A 23,952-nucleotide genomic window follows, 5' to 3' on the forward strand; every position below is an offset into this window, starting at 1 on the left:
GTACGGGACATATACTTTATTTAACGGCAACATTTCCTGGGTGTTCTCAGCTAAGCTGAGCATATACTAACCCACTGGGCTTTGTCTTTCATAGGCTTTCTCCACCCTCAATGGATCAAGACTTGGACTATGACTTCAATCAACAGCCCCTGAAATTGCAACAATGAGGTGTCTCTGCTGGATCCAAGGGTGGTCACCCTGGATACTGCTACCCTTTCCTTCCTTTCCCTTATACCTTTTCTTAAGTGTTAAACTGTTTTTACACTTCAGTGTTACACTGTTGTTGCACTTCCAACCAAAACAAATACATTTTAAAATTTGCCAAGCACCTTATTCTACCTTACCGTTTCAAAGTTTGCCAGTAAAATTTGTTACTGAACAGCCTGTGAATTTTGTTGTTACTCCTAGACATCACCTAGCATAAAATCAAATTCCCCTAAGTCAGCAGACTGGGGCATAACACACATCCTACAAAAATACAAGAACATATGAAATAACAGCCTAAAATACAGCAAATTATGAAAAGCAAAATGCATGCTTTCGTAGATTGTTACCCAGTTGTCCTACTGAACAGTAGGGCACAATTAGCTAACAAAACTGAGAGTTACTCTTCAGCACTTTCTAATTTTAGAGGAGAAAAACTTCTCAGAATATGGAGTCTAAGAACACAGTTGCAGGCATAGAAGGTGGAGAAGCCTTCAAGTAGACTTAATTTGTAATTCATACCACATTTAATAATCTGCAAATCCAGATTCTTCAGCAAATATCCACATCTGCTAAATTTTTTTCCAACCACATCACTTCAAAGTTTACTGTCAAAATTAATCCTTCCTGTCCCTTATGACATATTTTATCTAATATACTAATATTTTTCAGGAAAGAACAGCACAATGTTATTGCTTAAAAACAGCATAATTTTACTCCTATATTTCTTAAATTGCAACACAATTAAATATAGAAGCAGATGAAGTATAAATAACTTCATTTGAATGACTGTAGCAGAAACATCTTCCCTGTTTATCTGTATTTTACAGGATTTGGGGTTTAAAAATTTAAGCTGCCTCCCAATGTATCTGGCTGATATGATATTTTCAGCCAGTCTGGTACCCTTTCTGACAGCCCTTGAACAAGTGAAATTAAATTTAAGCAGCTGAGACAAACAGTTCAAGAAATATATCCAAGAGAACTAGCAAAAGCTTTTGCTGAGATGCAAATGTTTCATTGGTGCAATTAACATGACTGTTATAGCAGATTTAAATTTGTGAAATCTTTAGAGGAAGCTTCAAATAACTGACATCCTTCCCCTTCAATTAAAATGTGACAGCTTGAACTATACACAAACTGAAACACCCTGGCTAGCAGCCTGCTAACTGCTAGAAATATTATAAACTGAACCAGGACAGCTTTACAGACTGCCTTTGCCCTGGAAGAGAGCCTGAAGGGAAGGAAGCCCAATGATGCCACATTTGCAACCTCCTCCTCCTCCAGGGCACGTAGTGCCTTTCTGAAGGCATTTTTGTCCTGACATCCTTACCAATATTTCACAGCCCTCCAAAGGAGAAGCAGCATTTGGCTTGGAACAGGAGAAGGTTTGAATGCAGGCAGGAGTAGGAAGCAAGGTAACACATGCTTGCTGTGGTTTGCTCTTCTCCTGCAAGGGCAGGACAAGGAAAATATCCCCAAGGTCAAGGCTTCCAAGTTACCCACTACTCTCATTTGCTTCTGCAAACTAGCTCTTGCTGTGTTATTTTATATCTAAATGGGTGAGGAAAAGGTGGCCCTGGAAGTAGACAGATTGTGTGAATGAAAAAAGTTGCAGAAGCAATAAAAACTTTCTGGCATTTAAGGGAGGCTGCATGTGAAAGAATGCAAGTCCTACCATTCTGGGCCAATGCTAAAGCCTCTCTAATGTTTACCAAAGAGCATTTCTCTTCCAAGAAACCTCTTGAGTGCAAGTTATGATCCCCTATTCCACTTCTGAGAAAAGCTTATTTGGACTACAAGAGAGCTTGTAGTAGCTAATCATAAAGCATAATTGCTGAGAGCTTAAGCAAACTCCAGAAATAAGTACAACCATGGTTTCTGACTGATGAGAGAAGCAGCCAAAAAAAGGTTCAGCAGCAGAATCAGGCAGTCTTGCCTCATGTTTTCCCCAATTACATGGGAGTTTTTTGGTTTGGTTACAAACCATGTGAAATACCTGAAAATTAACACTTGCAAAACACTTGAAAAGTACTTGGAAATGTTATGACTTTGCTTTCAAGTTGTGATTAAAGAAAACCCTTCAGAATGCATCACTGGAAGTCCTAATGCTCATCATTTCCTTATTGTTTTATGTGCTTTTATGGTATTGTTTGTGTCCAATTTAGACTGGGAATCACAAAATGCAAACCAATATTCCAAAATTAATAATGACTTTGTTTCTCAGCCTGTACACATGCTAGATGTAAAAAAAAAAATTATTAGTCAGTCCTTCCTTAGATTTTAGGTTCTTTTCAACCTCTATTTACGTGTGTAACAGTGGAAAAGTGAAGGAACAGATTTACCTTTTCTATTTAATAATGAAGATGAAAATTCAAAGGAAAAAGCGTCAGTCACTGTAAACAACACATTTCTTACAAAAAGTTATATTCCTGACTGACTACTCCATGGACCAATGTCTGGCTATAAAAAACCCCAAGATTTGGATCTAATTTGGGATCCCTTAAAAATAGGGGTATCAACAAATGGAGAATGATTTTTACCTTATCAACACAGGATGTTTATTCCTGATTAACTTTATGCATCAATGTTAATCTTTAATACATTAAAAATAGCTCTTGCATAACACAATACTTGTCATGGTGCCTGAAGGTTGGGTTCCTCAGAACTATTCTGGTGTTTCCAATAAAGGCTTAAAGGACTGTATGTAGATGAGGAACCCTAAACTAGAAGGTTCTACATGGTTGACCTTGAGGCACTGTAAAGTGAGACTACATGTAACTTTTAAAATATTGTTTTAATAAATAGCATCATCTCAGCGATGGCCTGGATAGCAGCAACTATCATGTTCTGATTCACTGCTCAGAGGACAGGAGCAGTGCTTTGGGGACCAGCCTCAACTCCAGCTAATCCACAGATCTAGGATGTAGCCTGGATCTTTCCACACTGGGGATCAGCGAGCAGTCAGCAGCCAAACATCTGCTTTCAAAAAAGCAGAAAGCAGCAGAAAAAAAATTCTTGTAAGAAAGCAGATCCAGTTTCTGAGGAAAAGGATTTTTTTAGTTTGCCTGGTTTCCAGAGGCAGATTCTGACCCACTTCTGTAACACATGTCATCAACTCTGGCATGGCAGAGGCATTCCATGATGCCCACTGAGCAAGGCAGGCTTGCTCCTCAGACTGAGGTGTCTTCTGGGGTACAGCACAGCTCTGCTCCTGCTCTGGGGACTCTCTAATGAAAACCAGCATGCAGGAGGCAGTGTGAACCTACACCTTATGTCATGGACAGAGCAAAGCAGAATCAGAGAAAAGCAGAATCATAAGCTGAAAACCATTCCTGGTCTCTCTCATACTACCAACTAAGGACCTAGTTTATTTTCTGACATCAAGAAACAATCCCAGTAGATTTCACCTTGTAAAGACAAATCTGTCACCTACCTTTGATCTGAAAACTAGAACAGTGCAATTTGTGCAGCTTAATTGTGCAAAACAGAGCAATTTTGCTGAACTCGTGTTAGAGCTATATAAAGCTTGCACTGAACAACCAAAATAGACTGGTATTCTGATGGGTACGTGAGGCAATCTCTTATGGAAATTTCCTTCCTGTTGCAATCCTAATTGAAACAATATGCCAGTAAATAACCACTGAACACTCAACTGCTCCTATCACAGTGTTTGTTTCAGAGCTTTCTGAACCTCAATGGCTCATTGACACTCTTGAGAAAAAAACTGTGAAACAATCTTAATGAATGGAATTTCTCCTCTCTTTAAATACCATAGTTGGGGTGTGTGCATATACATGTATATTAATGTAAAATAAGACTCATGACAATTTTTGTTCCAAGTCACTGTCTTACTCAAAAGGTGAGGATACAGTGCTTACAGTGCTCCACATCACCAGTTCCAACCTTTGTGAAAAGTTATGGAAACTGAAGGACTATCCTCCATCAAGTCTGTATTCTGTTGTGGTGTTTGAGTTTTTTTATATAGCACTCACTCTTTGCAGCATTATGTCAAAAAGAAGTCAGACTCCATGACCTTCTCTCTGCAAGAGAGTTGTACTTCAGCTTCTCTCTGAATTTTTTATGTTCGCATCTAGTTAGGCTGATTCTTAAAATTCTTTTGAAAGGCAATTTAGCTGGACCTGTAAAGGTACATAATAAACTCCATTTGATAAAAACAGCTGACAACCAAAACCAAGTAAAATTTGATGCTTCAGTGAAGTATAATTGTTAAATAAAGCATACGGTCCACCCTGCATATGCAGACCCTTTAAAGTGTTATGTATTTTAAGAGACCTCTGTCCCTCTTAGGCCCATTTGTGTCTGCCCACAGCTGGCAAAGAATTTGGATCTTCACATGTCAGCTCATACTTAAAAATAAGATCTATTTATTTTAAACCTATTAAAGCAGTTTGTAATACTGAATGGATACAGGGCACCAAATACGCTTCTGTCTCAAATGCAGTCTGTCCAAGCTGACTGTTTCAAATTCAGAAATACCTACAAGTGATCAAAAACTGCTGCAGTTTCTCTATAAACAAAACTAAGAGACCAAGCTGCCAACAGACAGACCTGGAAACTTCAAAGAGAAATGGAAGTGTGTATGGACAGACAAGCCTATCTTTACAGGTAACCTAGGTGTTAATCAATGAAAACCTAAGGAAATCTGAAGAAATGCCCAAAATTTTTTTCTAAATACTCAATATATGTCTCAGAGGTATCAATGAATTTCACATTTACATTGAAGATAAATGGCGAATTTTTAAGAGTGACAGACTTTTCCTCTCAGAGACAGTCACACCTGCCCTTAATACATGCTAACATTCTAAAAAGTATTTGCTGTATATTCAGAGCAGTTCCTAAAATTTAGGCTATAAAAGCTGGTCCTTCAAATTCAGTAAATGAGTAATCACTTCCCTTCTGAAACTCTATTTGATAAACAGATGCATTTATCAGGAAATACCTTCTCAAAAATGAGATCAGTCACCTTCAACTGTGCACAGCCCAGTCTAACCATTGTGTCTCAAATTCAAATGCAGCTGAAAGCATTTGTCACAGATGGCAATAAAAAGGGTAATGCACTCTTTACTACAGAGGCGTGACTGAATTCATTTAAGCTGTGAAATTACTTCTAATGTTCTAATGCTACTGGAAGGCCTTTCTCTTGAAAATGAAATTACTGTGACTGAACCGCACAGGGAATTAATAAAACTCTAATATTTCTTAACATCTCTGAATTCACAGAAATAGCTGGATTTTCATCTACCTTTTTCATAGCATCAGGGGAACATCTATCACACACCTGGCTCTAGGTGCTGTGGTTAAGATGTGCAGTTCCCTCCTAGTTTACTCTGACCTGAAAACCATCTCCTTAGGGCTCTCTTCTAGCAGAAGCAGGCTCAGCACTGGACTGCTCACACAGGGGTTTCACCAGCTCTCCAGACTGCGCACAATACACAGTCCATGTGTCCTGACTTTACTGTCTGCTCTTAAGGTACAAGAGAGGATCAACAGGGCTGCTGAGGCTCACCTCTCCATAACCCTAAAGCTGCTGTGCCAGGAAGATGCTCTGTCTCCTGGTGTTTGTTCAGAAGTAAGAATATGAGACCATGGGCAAAGGATGAGATAACTGCATCAACATCTTCCATCCTTCTTGAACATGACCTTAAAAAGAAATCTCTATTTTTAGAGCTACCCCTACCCCCAAAGGCTAGGGTTCCTCTCTAGTTCCTCTTGCTGGTCTGTCAGTCCATCTGGAGGGAAACTACAATGCTCCAGTGCTCAAAATACAACAGAAAACACAACATAGTTCAGCAACTGCTAAGGAAGAAATACACTTTTACTTGAGTTTTGGATTCTATTAAAAAAACAGAATCACCACAAGCAACTCTTTCAAGGCACCTGGAAATGCCTTGTGCGAATTCTTCAGTTTGGACTCACTCTTAATGTCTGTGCCACATTTCTAAAAAAAGTGCTTTTTCCAAAATATTCCAAAGTTATCAGAAGGTTACATAAAACTGTAATCAGCTACAAGAGGTGTATGGAAGAAAAGCTCCAATAGCAGGTTCTTTAGTTCCTACGTTTGTGGGAAAACAAGTAACAGCTTATTCTTAGAATGTCTTGCAATTATTTGAAGCTGCTGCTGGAACAGGATAGGTGACATCTTATGCACTTTTCTATTAAAGCACATTGCAAACCAGCTAGCGAATAAATGAAAGAATTTTTACCATACCTTGCTAAAAAACAAAATTTACAAAAAGCTTTCATCTGGAAACAAGACCTAACCATAGTGCTATTCAGATTAACCTACCCAGTCAAATATTGGGCTTGCAGCCAATTTCAAGAATATTCACAGACAAGCCAAGTCCCTGAAGTCAGCCAGAGTTGTCCAAGAACACCTGAAAGGCCTGTGCCTTTAGAAATCAGCTTGGAAATAATCACCACTTGTAAGTATTTAAGCATGTAAAATCAGCAGAATAATGTAGTTCTGTGTGATAATTGGCTTTTTTGTGCCAGCCCAGCTGTAACACTGGGCAATTGTGTTCAACCAGGAACTGCAGCTCAGGCGGCGGCAGGACTGCAAGGACTGCAAGGCCACAGACAAAGGGTGTTTACCAGCTGGGAAACAACCTGAAGTAGTAAGGCCCTTTACTAGAAATTATAGATAGGATCCCATGTTCTCAGCAGGGGATCTAGAAGGAAGGGCTTAAAGGAAAGGAATTTATCAATGCAATAGAGAGAGCCGGACATCTAAAGACGATCAGTCCCACAGACAGGAGCTCAATGTTTGCAGAAACAGGACTGGTGTTCTTCAAAGCAGCCATCAGCACCACAGTTTCAGATTCCTTTATGTGAAACTGCAGAACAAGCTGCAAAAACTTCACTTCTGCTTGCGGACATCCAAATTACTTCACAAGGTCCAAGTGTTATCATGGATCATTTTTTGCAGGCATGGATGTTTTTGCTTTATACCACTATGTGTGGGAATTCTTGGGATACACAGCGAAAGATGCAACACATAAACATTAGATACTTAGACTCTGAAACAGCAAAGTGAAAGCCACTTATGCTTGAGAAAATGTAATTATAGTAGAAGCTGAGGGAAATTTTACTGCGACACAATCATCCTTCACTGAAAAGCTGGAGAAATACACAAGCATTAAATCTCATCAAAGACATGAAATAGGCATTTTTGTTAATCTGGACTATTAAAAATTGCCAGTGACTCAATCTATTCTTGAAAATAACTGATCTTGTTTATAGTCCTAATAAGCATTCTGCACATAAAGTCAACCCACCTCCATCAGTACCTTTTTTTATTTAATTTACTCATCTCTAAAAAAACTACATCTAGTCTAATAATTAAAAAATTATTTCCAACCTATTCCTGGGGCACAAAGAAATAATGCTTTTATGAATGGAATTTCCATGCTTGAGCTATTCAAAAGCATTTTCATGCAACAGCATCTTTTAATGAGTAATTTTGAGGTAGTTAATGTCCCCTCTTCTCTTAGCCAACACCATCTGCTAGTTTATACTCTGGAGGCTGAAGCAAGAGGTATGCACTGATGTATTCTGTCATTAATGCTGGCACTACAGGTTGAGACCATCCAGGTTATCAGGAAGAAGCTACTGGGTAACAAAGAGGTATCAGAGCACTCTAAGCTACCTGGTCAGAAGATAGGGGGCATGGTTCTCTGTGGGACCTAAATCTGTGAGTGGCTAGATGTAATATACCTGAAAAAATTACTGCTGTTTAGGGGTTTTGCCTTTATGTTATTCAAACTATGCAGAAAAATGGCTAACAGGGTATGAGGCCCAGGAAGGTATTCAGATAGTTACTCATATTGTAAACTTGTAGCTGCAGTGCTACAGCTCTGTAAGCAAACCTGCAACTAACTGTGCTTAGTGTTAGAAATAACAAGATTCGAGAAAAACGGGAGGAGTGTATTTGTCAGAGTCACTGGTTAATTATTCAGGAGCCTGATTATCATACAGGACACTAAAAGCTTCCCTCTCCTATGACTGGCCACTAATCATTCCTCCAGCAGGCTGCCATGGAAGCATTACTATTTCCCCATGGAGCAGGGGAATTGCCCTACTTTTGCCCTTATCTTTAACCTATACTGCTGCCCTCTCCAAAATGGCACTCTGAAATTTTGTAATGTGTTGTTTGAAATCCCACCAATTTGCCAGCTTCTTTAAGATCAGTGAGAGAGCTAAAGGATTGTTAAAAACTATACCTACTCACCCTTTGCCACAGTGCACTAGGGCAGGGGCTTGCAATTATTCTTGATGCTCAGTTTTGCTTGTAAAAAAGCAGCTGGGAGGCAAAGGAAATATTAAGGAAGGTAGAAGCCCTCTTTACTTTACAATTAATTAAGTAATCTGTCAAAACAATCTACCAATGGACATGATGTTCAGAGATAAACTGAATATAAATTTTTGAGAGGATTAATTTTACATAGCTGCACACTCTGAGGCTCATATTAAACACATTCAAACCTCACTAGATAGACCTGACCATCCGCACAGGACCTACAGTAGCAGCCTGGTACTGCATTAAGAAGCAAAGAAGTAATAGTCAGGAGACTTTCAAGGACAGATATTAACTCCATAATTTGATATATGAACCCTATCTACATTAATAGTACAAGAGAATGTGTTCTCCCCTACTATTATCAGTGGGTTGACAGAGAAGAATAAATTAGAAATTGATAATTATGTCAATGTAATAAATATGTTTGCACATTTGAAAACCTGAGGCACTAGAAAATGCTGTTGAACCAATTAAATGTTCCAGAGATTAAAGCATGCTTATCTGGAGTGTACTTTTCACAGCAGTTTTTACCAGGTTCAAGTTTACTTTGCTCTTAAGCAGGCAATCCACCAGCTGTAGCAGCAGCCATGCAATAACAAACATCCTTCAGCAGCAATTTGTCTCTCTACCAGCTATAAATGACTCAGCTGCTCATATTAGGCCCCAGGAGTTATTTTGCTAATATTACAGATTTCTACCATACAGCACACCATCCCTTCTCTCTGCAGTACAGGCTGAGGTTTTTTATCTGTTTGAGGTTTTTTTTGTTACTCATACCTTCCTTCTGAAACAGAATACATTTGTGTCGGTCACTGAGGAGACCAGCTTTCACCTCCCACCAGCCACTGGCAGTACAACTTAAAAATAAATTTGTGCCAGGTCATGTGTTTTAATAAAAGGGTATGAAGGTGAAACTGAGCTTCAAATGCAAAGGAACTTTGAGCAAGTAAAAACATTAGAACAGCTCTATTAAAATTGAAATTAACACCATGCATTATTACTTTCACATTTTTGTTCAAGTTTTCTATTCAATAAACAGCTGCTACCAGAACTTACACTTAAAAAAACCTGTTAATATCAATTAAAAAAAAAAAAAAAAGCTACTCTTGGTGATACTTCTAAAATGTGGAACTTGAAAGAAGAAATATGAATAGGAATAAAGTTAAAACTTTTATACTCCTGATAGCTGTATCTGAAATGCGCAGCTTCTGGCAGCAAGCAAAAGAATGAATGACTGCTTTTTTTACTTTCAAGTTTTAACTTGAGGCAAGCAGCTTGTGGGAAGCAGCAGGGTTAAAGGGATTATTATCTGTTTTCCCCTATGGTCAGAATCATGACTCTTCATGATTCAGAGTACTGCATGCAGTACCAACAACTCCTTCAAGACCCAAAGATTATAATCCTGGACTGGGACAATTTCAAGGAGATGAGAGAATCAGAGGAGCAAGAGATATGACATAAGAAAATAATAAGCAATAACCTTCTACATACATAGAGTAAGAAGACTGGAAAAGCCCAAAAATTTGAAAAGTAATGCATCTGTTGGCAATCACGAAGGGATCCGTGTTCTTCACTGTTTTGTGGGCAGCTCTGATTTCTGTACCAGATTCCCCATTACCTTCATGTGGGGTTCCCAATCCTACCTACACTGTGACCACTCACAGGTGTCAACTAGAGAAAACACCCCTTCAGGAAGCGTGCTTCCCTGGAAGAACACTTTGGGTGCATACCACAAAGCTATGCAAACTTCTACTGGCACGTAGAGTTGCTGTTTTCTTAGATCTCTGCAATGTTCCAAATGACAATAGCAACCCATGCTGAAACTGAATTAGAAACCTATCACATTCTTACTCACCTGTTTATTCAATTGAGCTGAAAGATATTTTGACATTTTAATAGGAACAGTACAGGCAGAAACAAAAAAAACATCCAGAGTATTACTTTTATGACACAGTAATAGTAAGAGACTGCTATATTTGTTAGTAGAATGACACTTAAAGCAGTAACAGAGTAGTGAAGTAGCATGATCTTCTAGCAGCTAGTGATCCTGCAGGAAAACCCTGCAATCCAGACAATGATTTGTGTGCCTTGGATCCTATTTCAGAGCAGGGCCCTCTAGACAGTCTTAAGTTGTTCACTGAACAGTCCCCTGAAACCAACCCAAAGCAATTAAACGGGGATGAAAGCATGAAGCAGACCCTGCATAGTTTCATGCAGGGCTCTTGTGGGTGCATAACCACAGCCCTTCCAGGAGCAGTGATCCATCACAATTCACGTACACCCTGTGCCATGGCTGGGGAGCCCACGTGGCAGCAGTGTGCGGGAGTGAATTAACTGACCTGTGTAAAAGGACACTGTTAACCCTACTCTTTATTTCTAACAGACTAGCCCAGGACAGGGCTGGGTGCTGTGCTTCCACAAGGACAGCAACAACCTGTGGCACTCCACAGAATATTCTGAGCTCTCCACAGGGCTGTGGTAAGAATTTTAAAGTCCGCAAAATGAGTGTCAAAGCTAGTGGAACTCTGCCAGTTTTTCAGGTGATGGTAAACTAGGTCTAGAAAGTCTGACACTAGGATTGCAAAACATAACAGCAGGACCAAACAGCTAAAAGAATCTCCACTATTAGAGGCAGGATTGGCAAACAGTGAAAAAGGACTGCAACATTTCATTTTGATACTTCAAGTTTAGCATAATAGGAAAGCTTGTGATAATCCAGATAATAATGTGAGTCTTGCAGATTTGTTACTCGATGGGTAATGAACAGCAGCATGTACATATAAATCCCTGCCTTGCTGAGGTTGACATTTCTCGAAGTAACATCCTAAAGCACCCAGTCTGTTGTGCTGGAGGAATACAAGAATTAATTATCTTCTCAAAATCTAATCTTTTTATGGTGGTCATGTGAGAACTCAGAGCAGAAGCATATCAAATATCTTATCAAATCTCAAAAATTTAAACTCAGATAAGAAATAAAATGGCACCAAAGCTAAGCTCCTGGTCAGCTTACTACTGATGGTATTGTTAAAAATGGGGTTTAACCTCTAATTTTCACTAAACATGAAGTTCCCTTTACAAACTTCCATACAACTACAACCAGCAAGGCTACAATTTTAAGTAAAACAGATGAAATGCAGAACAGTGAGCAATCACACAGAAACAAAACACTTGGTTACGTAAAGAAACACAAAAATCGAGCAAACCTAGCAGTCTGGGCTGGCCTCTATGTTCCTCTACACTCCCAACTGTAATGCCGTATATTTTACAGACAACATACACATTGAACAAAGCAAAACAAAATTCCCTAAAAAACTCCACACCATTTATACAGATTGATAGCTCTCTGTATGTATTTTTTAATTTATTTTTCTTAATATCACCTTTTGTGGTGATTTCAGCAGACAGAAGGTCACTATGGAAGAAACCTATTCATTTTGTAAACTTCACACTACCCCACTAAACTGCAGATATTATTTTTAGTTCTCCCTAGCATTAAGCAGAGAGGGAATCCAAGGCACAGTGCCAGGATGTAAACCCACTCCTTCTCAGCTGGCTTTAATCATGTTGCCTTGCTCCTACTCGGCTCCCATGTTTAGGTCAGCAAATTTTCTCAAGGGTAAATCTGAATATATGCACACATATGCCATGGATAATCTGGGTGTGTTTCTCCATGAATAATTTAAAGATAAGTATGGCGTGTTACTCCTACTGAAAGGCTCACTTGATTTTCTTTTGGCAAGGTTCACCCAAAAAATTGCTGCGGAAGAAAAGCCAACATCTTGTGTCTATTTATAATGTAGTTGGTTTACAAAAAAAAGTGTATCCTCTTTGCAAGTTATTTTTCATACTGCTAAAGTTTGCAGCCATGCTGCACAGAAAATTGTGGCCCTCAGTGAGTATGACCACAAAGTCAGGCCAGAAGTGTTGAAGTGTTGTCTACAAAAGGGATACATGTTATAAATTGTTCTCCGTTAAAAAAAAAAATAAAAAGTCTTGTACAAAAACTTAAACCAAATTTTACAGAAAGAGCAGTATTTTTCACAGAAAGCTCTCTTATCAGTCATTATGGGATTTGCACATCAGAGCAACATTTCAGGATCTTAAATTATGTTTTGGTTTTTCATTTTTGTAGAGCATACTTACAGTAAATTGTTTGGCAATTTTTGACCTAACTGTTTAATTGCCACAGAAGTACCATGACCCTGAGGGCAGTCTGGTATTTGTTTTCATTGCCAAGTACAGCAGCAGGTCATACACACAATCTCTTCCTGTTCTAATTTGCACACAAGCAGGAATGAGTTTTTTCACCTCAGACTACCAAAGCTGTAATTTTGCACGCAGTGACAGAGCTGGGCAGGCAGCAATTGCAGACCTTTGCATTTGTATGGCACCTGAAGGTCAAACATCAGCTTTCAGCACGGGCTTTAGCTGGAGTTGGTGTGATGCTTCATTTCTGCCCTTCAGCCAAGCAGCAAGCAAGCAACTGGTTTCTCCCTGGCAAATACAGCACTGTTAAATATACATTAGCCTACTCTATTTTTATTTAGAAATCTTACCGTAACTTGAGATGGAGTTGTTAGGAATAATCAAGCCAAAGCCAGAAACAAACCATGAACAGGCACATAAAAATATGCTTCAACAAGTTAGCACTGCACGTCCTGGTCTTTCACTGCTCTGTTACTGAGTATTTACTCTATTTCAGAAATACTTAAAAACCCACAGACCACTGACTATTCCCAAAGTTCCTGGGACATTGCAGCTTTTTGCCCTTTTTCTGAATTAACATAACAGGAAATCCATATCTGTGTCACACAACATCAGCTATTTAACATCAGCATTCTAGAAAAATAAATATTTATTTATCTTGCTAGGAAAAACAAAATCATGAACAGTCTGGAAGGCAGTCACTGCTGTGCCCTGGAGGATAATATTCTGACTTCCCTCAACATGTTTTTCAATGCATCAAGGATCTCTAAACAGTGCTGTGCAGATCTACATATTCCTGCCAAGAAGAGTAATGAAACAAAACATAACCCCAGTCACTTTAACAGAGCAAGCTCTTTAAGGTTTATCAACATACAAAAATGAACTTCATGACTGAAATATACCTTTAAAGTCAGTTGCAATGGGAGAGGGAAAACCACAGAGCTAGGGATGGTAGAGCTGGAAAAAAGCCACACTTCTATGGTATTGGTTTTATCTTATCCAACAGCTTCTACAAGTCTTTCACAGTGGCTTTGAACAACACTCTTTCATGTTTGCATTTTGAATTTATTTAATCCTTCACAAAAGTGCCACATGTCCAATACTGTGTAATCCTACCTATCTTCAGCAGTTCCAGAGATACAGAAGAAAATTCTCACCACGTTACCCCCCCAAATTTCTAGAAAATATTATTTTATAAAGCCTATCTAATTTCAAATACATAAAATTATTTATAAAAGGAAAGTTGGAAAGTTCTCATGGATTCCATGAGAAAGCAACCAGATCTGCACAGAAAAAAAGAAAACGTACTACTACAAGTAGCTTATAAAGTCAGAAAATGTGGCTGAATAGATACAATTCCTCCAAAGCATCAAGCAGTGTTTCTGAATAGCATTAGGAGTCCAATAAAAATTTAACAATGAAAAAAAAGTGTTTCTTTTTTGCAGTGGTTCAACTGAAGTATTTTGCCACTCTTAAAACAATCCAAACTGAAAGGATTTGTAACATAACTACATAATTGTAAGCTCATGACATCTTTTTGAGGCTCTGAACAGAAAATTTAAGACATGTCATACATGTATTTACTATATGCCTTCAACCTTATCTATTCATGCTGTGACAGCCTTTGAGGTACATGTTGAAAGTTTTTGTTCAGTTCACTCAACTAAAACCACACAAAAGGACATAAAAACCACGTTTAGGCACTGCAGCTGAAGCCAAGACACAAAGCTTGATCTTGGGAAGGTAAAATGATACCTAATAGTCTTGCTGGTGCCAAGCTTTTCCTTTTTCTTCCTCCAGAAAGAGTCTGCTAAGGGAGCAGTGGAAATCCTGGCAGCATCACCCTCTCCAGAAGAGGACCAAGTAATTAACTTCTCACTCTGAGTCCTAATTCCCTGCAGCAGGGAGAGGGGGCGGGGGGCTAAGCAGCCCATTTCTCCTAAGAGGGATGGCTTTAAGCAGGCTTTGCCTCAAACAGCAAGGCACAGTTGCTGCTCATTTCAAGCAGGGTGGCTGCTACAGAGAGGCAGAGGCAAGGAAGGGAGGGAGGCTTGAGACAACCATAGGCTTTGCACTGGTAGAGAGTGACTGCATTCAGAATAAAAATTAACTGGATTTTTCAAGATACATAATTAACTTTTATAAAATATAAAACTCAAGACTCTAATTAATTGGCTGCAATGAGCCCCTTCAGTCAAATGTGTGTGGTTTTGTTGCTTGTGTGGGTTTTTATGCTCTTCTCTCTGAAGTCTTAAATACACTATCATAACTAAACCCATCCAGCACAAACACATTTACCTTTGACCAATGCCAAGGGGAAGACTGAAATAACAGAGTAATTTCAGACCTACAGGACCATCAAGAATATTGATTTGCTTATCTCACTGATCTACAAGATGTCACCTGATTAATACACTTGAAAAGGAGTAAAAAACCTCAACATGTTCATGGATGAAAACAGGCACATCCAAAACTTATGCGTGTTCTCTGGTACTCAAAACAAATCCCAAAATAGGAAGTCACATAGTTCCTGCATCCCTGGTGTAACCACTCCAATATTTTTATCCTGCCCTGTGACATTCAGTATTGTCTTTTTATACTTTGACCTCTCCAGGGACAATACAGTTGTTTGTCAAATGATCATATGCTGTCTTGCATTGGTGATGCTCTATTTTGGAACCCATGTAACTGCATGTGGTCTTGATGTATGTATTTGTCAGAATGAAAGGTGGCAGACACTGTATTACAGGTGATAGAGAACAGGAAAGCACAGAGCCTATTTTTGAACTTAATCACTTCACTTTGCTGCCTTAAATTTGGTTTTCAGCAGCCCTGGAAACACCACATTAGTTAATGACCTCTGCAAGTAGATTTTCACCCTTGAAGGTCTTGTAGGTCTTTTTATCTCCTTGTGGTCTCTAAAGGTGCCTCAGAACAGCACATAATACAAGTGGAAGATGGCACGGTTTGCATACATGACAAAAGGCACATTGGAAATAAACTCCTCCTGGTCCCTGCTCTTGAAATGGTATCTGAAACCACAAAGGAAACAAAACCAGGTGGCAGAGGACAGCTGGTACCACAAGGGGACCATGCCAATGCTGCTGAAAATCTGCATGACCTACAGAGCAGACAGCAATCTCTGAACTGGTCCCAATTCACTGCGGTATTTATTCACCACTTTACCTCAGAGAAACTCAAGATGTTCAGGGAGCTCCAAGTGGGGAAGATCCATGGAAGAGATCCAAGGAACAGTGAGCTGTGCACATCAAATGCTGTACCAAACCTTAGCAAAGAGCAGAGATTGATAGGCATCAGGAACACCACTATTTCATAACGGCTGTTCAGAAATTAAATCTCCTCTATAATTCACTTTTATAAACAACCACCTTCAAGCATCTTGGTCAGAGATTTCCATCACCCCTAAAAATCCGACTCTCCTTATTGCGACGACACACACATGCTAGCTAAATCTTTTTAAAGTCAGATTTTTATTTAATTGTTTTCAAAAGAAACTGCCTCTACATTGACAGACAGGACAAAAAACCCCAAAAAAACAACCTAGAAACAAAAAATCAGAAGAGAAGCCTTGATTTGATATTCTTAGATACACACAATCTCCTTTCTTAAAGACAGCCCTATCATCTGGTCACTGTTTATCTACAGCCACTCTCAGTGAAATACATAATTTCATGTATTTTATTTGGCCTTTTTGAAAATATATTGCTTCAACTACAAGACATTGCTTCTACTCCACAAATAACGGGTGGTTTTCATGAACTGCAAAAGGAAAAAGGAATTAATTCTTTCTACTAACAGGACAGACAAGGGTACTTAAAACCATTATCTTTCGTCTCCTAAACATTGGCCAGGAATAAAAAGGCTACACATCACCATTTAGAAACACTCAATAATTTTATTATTTATTCTGTTTGAGACATAGGAAAAAAAATATTATGGGCAGGATGTTCAAAACCAAAATTTAAAGATAATTTTACAATCCTCAAATTAAAAGTACTCTCATTTTCAGAAAAAAAAATGCCAAATCTATTAAGAAAATCAAAAATGAAATCTTAAGCTCTCAGCTTTCAGTTTCAAAAAAGGGAGTGCAAGACTTTTCATCTGAGGCTGTATAGCCCATGCATGCTAGAGATAATAAGGCTGCTCACCAAACAATTCTGCATTCATTGCAAGCCCTTAACATCCATGCTTTGTTCTGAGTCATTGCTTTTCAGTTTCTCAACCCATGAATGAAATTCTGACCCACACGAACTTAGAAAACGTTCATTTTTTTGGCCCCTCCAAGACTTGTTTTCTTGGTAAAAACTGAGACAACATATCTTTCTCATGGAAAATCCTTCCTCTGCAACCAAATTGTGCTATCAACCAAACATGAGCTCTCTCATTTGCTACAGAATCCTTCAAAACCTAGAGCGTATCTATTTTGTCAGGTCTGTTATACCTACTCAAAACACATCTTTATCAGACAACTCAACCAGTGCAATACCTTAATATGAATTTCAACAATGCTGTATGTATGTACTTCCTACACCTTGACTTCATTGCCATTAAGCTCATGCTCCTATATCACATAATAATCAAAGGACAACAGAAATATGCATCTAAACTTGACAAACTTAGTTCTTCAAACATTTCTTACTTACATTCTTCAGTAAGAAACTTTATGTAACATGATATTCATACACCATAAAAGCCTCCTTTGACTAGACTTTGTACTGATGTCTTGCTTTTCCAGAACAATTGTCTTACATCCTTGCTTTACTGAAACACATTATTCAACAGAAAAGAAACACATTCTTGGAACAGACAAGTGGGCTGTCTCTGGCTCTTGTCTCTAAGTTTCCATCTCTCCAGTTTTTATCACAGCTTTACACTGTCACCAAAAGGCTCCATTACTTCTGCTTCACCTTGAGAAAGCCTAGACCCTTAAAACAGCTATAGATTATACCCATAAGAACTAAATTCAACTGAGGTCTGGCCACCTGAACATTTTTTTTCCACAGCCAGCTTGGATTACTTTTGAAACCTTATAATAGTACATTTTCATCATGCTTTTAAGTTTAAGAAGAGAAAACCAAAACGCATGAAATGAGTTCTTAACTGGAAGAAACAACTATTTTCACTAATAAGAATCAAGTAAAGTATAATTTGATTTAGGATGCAGTTCAGGTTAAAAAAAAAATCCTCTCATACAGGCTTATTCATGTTTCAAGCAGGAAACACAATCTAGATCAGCATGATAATAACAAAAAAAAAAAAAAACAAAACCTGCAGAAAGAGATCATACCACAAACCTCTCCCCCAGAGAACAGGGAACTCAAGGCAATTGTTGAACTGCATTGATTGTTCCACACAATTAAAATCTGGTTTATAGAACACAATCAGTATTTAATGATAAAAATGTGTTAAAGTTGAGCTTAAAAATACTAATTAAACAGCCTTTTCTCAGTGGCTGCAAGAAGAGTATGCCTGCCATATTTATAAATTCTAACTTTTGGGTTAAAAAAATCATCTGTTCCCAGGATTGTAAAAAAATCTGTCAAATATAAAATGAGACAATGCCGTCATTTGATGTCTACATACAGTCTGTGCATACTTGATAATTCTCATATGACAGCAACACAAAATAACAAATCTCTGGCTGCTACTCAGAAAGTACCAGGCAACACTAAATGGACAACTACCCTTATCCACTTCTGCTGGCTACTGCTGTGGACAGTTACAAGAAGCAGCAAACACTGTCGTAAGCTCCGAGAGAGAAAAAAAAGGGCAAACATTTCTGTTTCCATCTCCATCAGTCAGATGGCTTCAGATGCCTCCCCTTGTAATTAAACAGCAAAGGAAAGAGACACACACCCACAGAAAATCTATCTCAGCATCCACTGTAATGCCAACAAGCTCTGGGTTTGACAATCTGCCAAAGCACTACTCCAGAACAAGGGTCATCCCCCTGGCTCCTACTTTTCAGCTCTGCCTAGAATTTTCAGGCTTTCAAATAAAATATGAAGGTGTTTCATTCTGCTAGCTCACTCTCATTTTTCTCCAGTCACAGCAAATAATATTAAAAGATGTTATCTTCCCACCTGGTGTCATCAGAGCACATATTACATTGGCTTTTCACTGGCCATCTGGTAAAGAAATTTGCAGAGAGTGGCAAGAGGCAGTGCTTTTTTCTATGAATACCAGCCCTTTTTGTGATCATAGGGATTGCATGTGCAGCCTAAACCTTGTGCAGTACAGCTGGTGGACAAAGCTACAGGCTTGAAGCCAAAACTTTCACTCTCAGTACATTGTTTTTTGAATTATCATGGTAGCACTAGTTCCTCAAAAGCCAATCATTAACGTCTCACTTTTATAACTAACATCCACTTATGGCCAGCTGTCTTCTAACTCAGAGACCCCAAGACATCTCCTGTACCTTTCCTTCATTCCAGAGCTACTTAGCATGCTGCTGAACTTAATACTGCCAAAGTGGACAATACCATGGCACTGTCCTGGCAAACCTGCAGTCAGCATAACTTCCACAGAATCATAGAATGGTTTGGCTTGGAAGGGATCTTACAGACCACCTAATTCCACCCCCACTTCCAGGGAACACCTTCCACTAGACCAGGTTGCTCAAAGCCCTAACCAACCTTGAACAATTCCAGGGATGGAGTATCCACAATTCCTCTGGAAATTACCTTCTCTAGAACTTCTGGAAAGGCTATCTGACCCTTCCCCTTCTTAGCCACTCACTGATACCGGGTGCCTCCAACCCACCCGCCTTGATGTAAACAGTCATTAGGGTTGCAAATGAGGGAAGCAGTTTGGAAATACTCCAGAGAAGGTAAGGGAAAAGCAAGCTTAACACCAGTCAATTCCCAGATACTGTTTGCTGTATGGCTGCACAAACAGTTGTGCTGCCACGAGGACAAAGCTGAGAGGAAGAAACAAGGGGTTGAGGCTTGAAGAGGACAGGATCACTTTTCTCAGTAGCAGTGCCAACTTAGGCTGGCTGAAAGTCACTACAGCCAAAGATGGAAAATGAGATTGTCTGAAAAATACTTTCTAAGTTAATACACAACACAAGGTTCATATAACCACTATGAAACAGAAATGCATAAAGATCTTGAAAGCATGCAAGGACAGCATCAATTCTATAACAAACAACTAAGAGCTTAGAAAGAAGACTTTTAGAGCTAGCAACGTGCTGCTTGACTTCACCCACTCAGGATTAAGCTTTAGCACAGACCAACAGCTAGATACCTGCACAGGCTTAGCCAACCAAGCCTGGGCAAACTGATAACAAAACTCAGGGTGGGGGGCAGGAAGGTGGGCATAAGAATCCACCTTTTCCTTTTGGTACCTTAATAAAACCTGACTGTTAATCAGGCACTTGTGAATCACTTCGCTAGCTCTGCATTTACTACCCTCACTGTAATTCAAAATCATGTGCTGAGTAATGCTCCTGGGAGGGATATATTCTTTATTAATGATAACAAAGTTTAAAAAAATCTGAACAAGTATAACTAAAAATTGAACAAGACACGTTCACACTAACAACTTCTTTCAATAGGAAGACTTTACCTACAGTATCAGTTTGATTTAATTCAATGCACATTAGGGCACTTTCCTCATGAGGAAAGAAAGAAAGCCATATGGATAGAGCTGTAGTCAGAAACAGCCTTCAAAATGTAAATTTATGTAGTACATTGCACATTCACTGAAGTACTAGGGATTCACTATCTTAAAGTAAAATTGTTTTACAAACTCATGGTACCAGTACAGACCTACCCCAGAAATAAATTTGATTCAGCATCTTCTGCCAACAGCATGAACCTTAGTTTGCCTCAGTCCATACTGCCAAACTCCTAAAAGGACATTTGGGCTCCTCCCCGGCCAGAAAATTATCCCCTCCACGCTCTTGCTGCGTGCTCTCCTGGCAGAGTAGAACCCACAGCAGTTGCCAACAAGTTAAGCACAGTTACCTCCATTGGGATACTGCCTGTCCTAAGCCTTTCCTTAAGCCACAGCTATGAATGCAATCTAAATGCCTCCATGCTCTCTCTGGAAGTGTGCTGCCTCAAATAAAAGGGTTAATATACTGAGAAATTTTCAGTAGTTTTCTTAATATTCCCCACCCTCCCCATTTAAGAAAACCCAAACAAACAAAGAAACCCTAGGAGCTGTTCAGTACATGCAGTAAGTCAGCTAACTTCCAACTGCAAGAGTTCTTCCTCCAGTTTGTGAAAGCTGAGGAGAAGGTATTCTGACTTACCCAACCAAAGGACTGTTATCAAAAGGCCATTTTCTTATTGTCATCTTGCTAAATTGATTATCCAACCGACTTGTCCACCCAGTATTGCTCACATATGCTAAATCAGAAAGAAGTCTGCTGCACATTTGATGTGCTAGCCAAAGCCGGCTAGATAGTCAGGAAAACACAATCTTACTGTTAGGTCTTTTTTTCCAGTTGGCACTTTATCAAAAATGTCCCCACCCAAACCTAGCCTTGTTTGTAGCACTACTGCATATGCCTGAGTACGGCCAGGTGTCCTTAGCATGACCCGTGAGCACGACAGGACCCGCTGGTCACGAACGATCGCTTCTGTGCCACGGGGGTCTGAGGAAAAGCACCATCCTCTACTATTCCATTCCCGCCCGGCACTGACAGCACCGCTGGGACGCTCTAACACAAATCCTGATCGTGGAGCAAACCGTGCCCTTGGCACTGAGCTGCTGCAGGATGCGAGGCCTCCCGGTGGAAGATGGCCCGGGAAGAAAGGGGCCCCATGTCGCCGGGCACTGCGTTCCGCAGAGACTGATACCCCGGCCTGCCAGGGGCTGGCAATGCACCCCATGGCCAGGCAGGGCTCTGTGTCCCCACCACCCTCCCTTTCCGCGGAAGCCAAGGGCGCTGCAGCCGCCTGAGCTGGAGGGGCACACCGGGACGAGCCCGGCGGGCACGGCCGGCCCCGGGCGGGCTGCCCCGCGCCCCGGGTGGGCGTGCGGAGGCTGCGGTCCCGCAGCGCCCCGCAGGCAGCACCCTGCCCCGCCCGGGCACACCGGCCCCTCCACGGCTGCGGAGCGCCTGGGGTCCCGTCCGGCGAGGAGAGGACAGGAGCCAAGCGGGGAGATCCCGGGGAGCGCCCCCGCCCGCTACCCCCACTCGCCTGGTTGGGGTCGGTGGCCCGGAAGACGTGGCAGGCCATGGGGGAGTCAGGGTTGTCGGGCTGCGCCTTGATCAGGTAGGCGAAGTAGGTGAGGTCGTGGCTGTTGTGGATGAAGCGGGCGATGTGCTGCGCCTTGTGCTCGAAGATGAAGACGGCGGGCGCGGGGCTGGCGGGGCGGCCGGGGCCGGCGGCGGCGGGGCCGGGGCCGGCGGGCACGCAGCGCAGCGTGGGCGAGCCCAGCAGCAGCAGCACCTCGCGGGCCGGCACCCCGCTGCCCGGGGCGCCGCAAGCCTCCTGTCGCTGGCCGCGGCGGCGGATCTCGGCCACCAGCCACGGCAGCATAGGCAGCGTGGTCCGCCTATCCAGGCACGACGAGCCCACGTACCACAACCTGAAGCGCTTCTCCCCCGGCGGCGCCGGCTGCGGCTCGGGCTCGGGCTCCAGGGGGTGGGAGAGCGGCTCGCCCTCCCCTCGCTTCTCCATGGCGGGTGTCGGGCGCAGGACGCGGGGCTCCGCTGCCGCTTCCCCCGGCGCCAGGTGCAGCCAGCGGGGCCTGCGCTCGGCCGGGGCCGCCGCTAAACGCGCATCCCGCCGGGCACGTCCCCGCCGCCGCGCCGCCTCCTGCCTGCCCGCGCGGGGTCAGCCCGCGGGGCGGGGAAGGACGGCCGAGACACCCCACTCCTCCTCCTCAACGCCCCGGGGCGGAGCGGCGGGGCTACGCCCCGAGCGGGCTCCGAGACCTGGCCCCCCCCGGCTCAGGGGCGGGACGGCCCCGCCAAGCCGGGCCCCAAAGGAAAACGCAACGTGCGCTCCGCTCCCGGTTCTGCCCAGTGCTGCCGGCCTCCCTGCTGCCGCGGACGCTGGGCTCTGCCTGCGGCTCGCAGCGTGGCTGGCCGTGAAGGGAGAGGCAGGAGGAGGAGATCCGCACGGGGAGGAAGGTCGCCGAACGGCGGAGAGGAGGAGGTGGGGAGGCTGCCGGGCCCGCCTCCCCGCCCCGTTCGCAGAAGCTCCCGAGCGCTGTCTGAGTTGGTTTTGATTCAGATGAGTCAGGAGTCGCTGGGGAGAAGGGTCTCGGCAAGGAGCGGAGTCCCGGGGCACCTCCTGCCTGCGGCAGCTTCGCTCCCACAGCCTCCTGTGCCCCGGCTGGTTCTCCCCTGCGAGGAGAAGCAGCCGCGCCGCGGCCGTGCCTACGGCAGCCTCCCGCCGCGTGCTGCTGAGTCAAGAGTTTCATTACGGCTGATTTTAACTCTCTTTTTTTTTTTTCCCCTAAGCTTGTTTCCTCCTTGAGCTTTTAATCGGGGGGAGTTTTCCTCGTCGCTATCGCGATAACATCTCTTGTCAACGACAAATCCGCCACATGCTGTATATGTTAGTAACTAGCCTCCTCCAACTGAGAAAGTAGCTGGACAAGGCTTTGCCAGCCGTACAGCATCCGTATCCTTTCGGTAATTGCCAATTGTAGCGACTGTCCCCCTGTTCCAATCTGTAGCAGCAGCGGTGGTAACTCCCAGTACACGTTGTTATGGCCACCGTTTTAACCCTGCCTACAAATAAAAAAAATCTGCAGCTTGAGCTGAAGAGCTGCTCTGTGTAATTTGAGACTGCATGATTATTTGTGCAGAGAAGGGTCATGTAGCGCTCAGGTCACAGCCCACAGTAGTCTGAACTGACAAAAACTGTCGCATTTGCAGTATTTTCATACTATTACAAACCACTCTGCTAATTTCCTGAGCAAACAATTTTGCTCTCTCTCTCTTTTTTTTTTTTTTTTTTTTTTTTTTTTTTTTTTTTTTCAGTTTACCCTTCTAGTTTATGCATTCTGGTTTATCGGTTGTAATTTTTAATTTAATATTGTTGTTTGGTAAGACCTCAAATATATATTTTCTCATGGCATCCTACAACCCTTAAGGGACATCCTACAATGTCCCTTAAGGGTTGTAGGATGCCATGAGAGGAGTTAATGCAAAAAGTCTTCTGCAGGCTGAATATGTTCATATGAATATGAAGCATCTTTAATATGTACTGCAGTGGTACAAGTCAAAGCCAGAC

The 23,952-nt window shown here is 41.7% G+C and overlaps 1 protein-coding gene across 2 annotated transcripts in view; it reads right to left on the minus strand.

Moving 5' to 3' along the window:
- The window catches only part of TBC1D4 (TBC1 domain family member 4), a 99,335-nt gene extending 76,912 nt beyond the window's left edge, over positions 1-22,423 (minus strand). For both annotated transcript variants that reach the window (XM_063149443.1, XM_063149442.1), the window contains exon 1: positions 21,904-22,423. In XM_063149443.1, the coding sequence (XP_063005513.1) occupies positions 21,904-22,386 (483 nt within the window). In that variant the 5' untranslated portion in view covers positions 22,387-22,423. The remainder of the gene's footprint in view (positions 1-21,903) is intronic.
- Between the last annotated feature and the right edge of the window lie 1,529 nt (positions 22,424-23,952).

The sequence above is a fragment of the Melospiza melodia genome, chromosome 2 (assembly GCF_035770615.1).
Source record: "Melospiza melodia melodia isolate bMelMel2 chromosome 2, bMelMel2.pri, whole genome shotgun sequence".
NCBI lineage: Eukaryota > Metazoa > Chordata > Aves > Passeriformes > Passerellidae > Melospiza > Melospiza melodia.